This window comes from Myotis davidii, unplaced genomic scaffold (genome assembly GCF_000327345.1).
Source record: "Myotis davidii unplaced genomic scaffold, ASM32734v1 scaffold358, whole genome shotgun sequence".
Classification (NCBI taxonomy): Eukaryota; Metazoa; Chordata; class Mammalia; order Chiroptera; family Vespertilionidae; genus Myotis; species Myotis davidii.
Genome location: NW_006290768.1, coordinates 569,325 through 571,317, shown reverse-complemented (window position 1 = coordinate 571,317; position 1,993 = coordinate 569,325). Strand labels below are relative to the sequence as shown.

Here is a 1,993-nt window from a genome sequence, read left to right as displayed (position 1 = left end):
CTCCCCTTGCCGGAAGTGATGCACAGTGGGGTTGCCGGAAGAAGTGGCGAAGTTACTTTTGAGAAGACCGGAGCGGCGGTGGCGTACAGGGGACACAGAAGAGGAGAAAGAGAAGCAGAGTAAGGGGACAGGCGCAGGTGCATCCGAGCGTGGGGAGATGCGGGGAGCGCCCCAAGCCCGGGGCTTCCCGGAGTTCCCCGCACTTCTCTGCTCAGCCCTTCTCTCCTTCTCGCCCTCCTTTCCGTAGCTCGCGTCGCCCCCGGCTGTTTCCAGGGCAACAGGAGCAGGAGACCCCGCGAGAGACCGCCCACGAGACCCTCGCGCGCAGCCATGAGCCCCGCCCCCCACTGGTGTTTGGAGAGGGGCGGGACCTGGAGAGAGGTGTGGGGGCGGGGCCTGATGGGCGGGCGGAGGCGGGGCTTCATAGGAGGGGAGGGGTCGGGGTCTGGGGGGAAGGGCACTGATGGAGCGGGGCAAAATGATCGGCAGGCACTTGATGGGAGGAGTGAGGGTGCAACCTGGGCGGTGGAAAGGATGGGGGCGGAGCATAATGGGAGGAGGTGGGGATAGAATGAGAGATGGGTTTTCTTCCTCGGCTGAGTGGGATGGAGTAAGAGTAGGTGGGATGAGCTCTAACCGGTTTGGTTCAGTGGATAGAGCGTCGGCCTGCGAGCTGAAGGGTCCCAGGTTGGATTCCGGTCAAGGGCATGTACCTTGGTTGGGGGCACATCCCCAGTGGGAGTGTGCAGGAGGCAGCTGATTGTTGTTTTTCTCTCATGGATGTTTCTTAACTCTCTATCCCTCTCCCTTCCTCTCTGTAAAAAGTCAATAAAATATAAGCAACACGTTTTAAAAAAAGAAAGAAACTTAGGGACAGGACCTGAACAGAGCGGGTGGGCAGAGCCTGGAGTTGGGGGACCTGCAGGGGGCGGGATCTAGCTGAGGGCGTGGCTTGATGCCAAGCCGGGGAGCTGTCCTGAAGTAGAAGGGGCGGGCCCTGTTAGAATTGGGGGGCTGGGGTTGGGTTCTGTATGCCCTAAGGGAGGAATCTGGGAACCTTGGAAGGAAGATGTGCCCCCTCAAGAGCTGTGGCTGAACTTCCCTGGCCCACAAGGCTCTCCGTCCCCCCGTGTTTTGCAGGCTGCTCCGTGACCCCACCATGTCCACCCCGACCTCGAGTGCCCAGAATACCCCCTTGCCTGGTAGGTGAGCCCCTTCCCAGCCCAGCCCACACCGCTCCATCACACACTTGTCCGGAGAAACTCACTATGCTTCCCTCTCTCAGGAAATGTCCCCCCTCAGCCCAGCGTCCCCTCTTCGAAACCCGTGGTAAAGGAGGAGCGTCCTGAGCCGTGGCCTGGGGGCCCGGACCCCGATGTCCCAGGCAGTGATGGGGTCGGCTCAGCCTGCAGCGTGGGTGAGAACGGGGTCCAGGAACTGGTTGGGAGTTGGTACGGGAGGCTGGGGGAGGGACCCCGGAAGAGAGAAAGGTCGGAAATGAGGACAAGGAGGCCCTGATTGCTTGTTGATATTTTTTCTTCTCCTCCTGGACACCTCTCCATGTGATTCATTCTTGGGGTTCACTGACATACACATCTGTCCCTCTGAATGGCCGTCTCTCTGGGCGCCCCCCCCGTACCCCCTCTGCTCGCTCACGGGCCTGTCTCTCTGGCTGTTTTGTTTTCGTGACTCTCTCCCGGCTTCCGTCCACCCACCCCAGTCATCCCAGACCCCACGGAGGAGCCAGAGCGCAAGCGCAAGAAGGGCCCGGCCCCGAAGATGCTGGGCCACGAGCTGTGCCGCGTGTGCGGGGACAAGGCCTCCGGCTTCCACTACAACGTGCTCAGCTGCGAAGGCTGCAAGGGCTTCTTCCGGCGCAGTGTGGTCCGAGGCGGGGCTGGGCGCTATGCCTGCCGGGGCGGCGGAACCTGCCAGATGGACGCCTTCATGCGCCGCAAGTGCCAGCAGTGCCGCCTGCGCAAGTGCAAGGAGG

The 1,993-nt window shown here is 61.8% G+C and overlaps 1 protein-coding gene across 1 annotated transcript in view; it reads left to right on the top strand.

Moving 5' to 3' along the window:
* NR1H2 (nuclear receptor subfamily 1 group H member 2) overlaps window positions 1-1,993 on the top strand; it is a 7,537-nt gene continuing 5,544 nt past the window's right edge. Inside the window, exons 1-5 of the mRNA XM_015564000.1 lie at window positions 1-119; window positions 248-381; window positions 1,141-1,202; window positions 1,286-1,417; window positions 1,721-1,992. Of these exons, the coding sequence (XP_015419486.1) occupies window positions 1,160-1,202; window positions 1,286-1,417; window positions 1,721-1,992 (447 nt within the window). The 5' untranslated portion in view covers window positions 1-119; window positions 248-381; window positions 1,141-1,159. The remainder of the gene's footprint in view (window positions 120-247; window positions 382-1,140; window positions 1,203-1,285; window positions 1,418-1,720; window position 1,993) is intronic.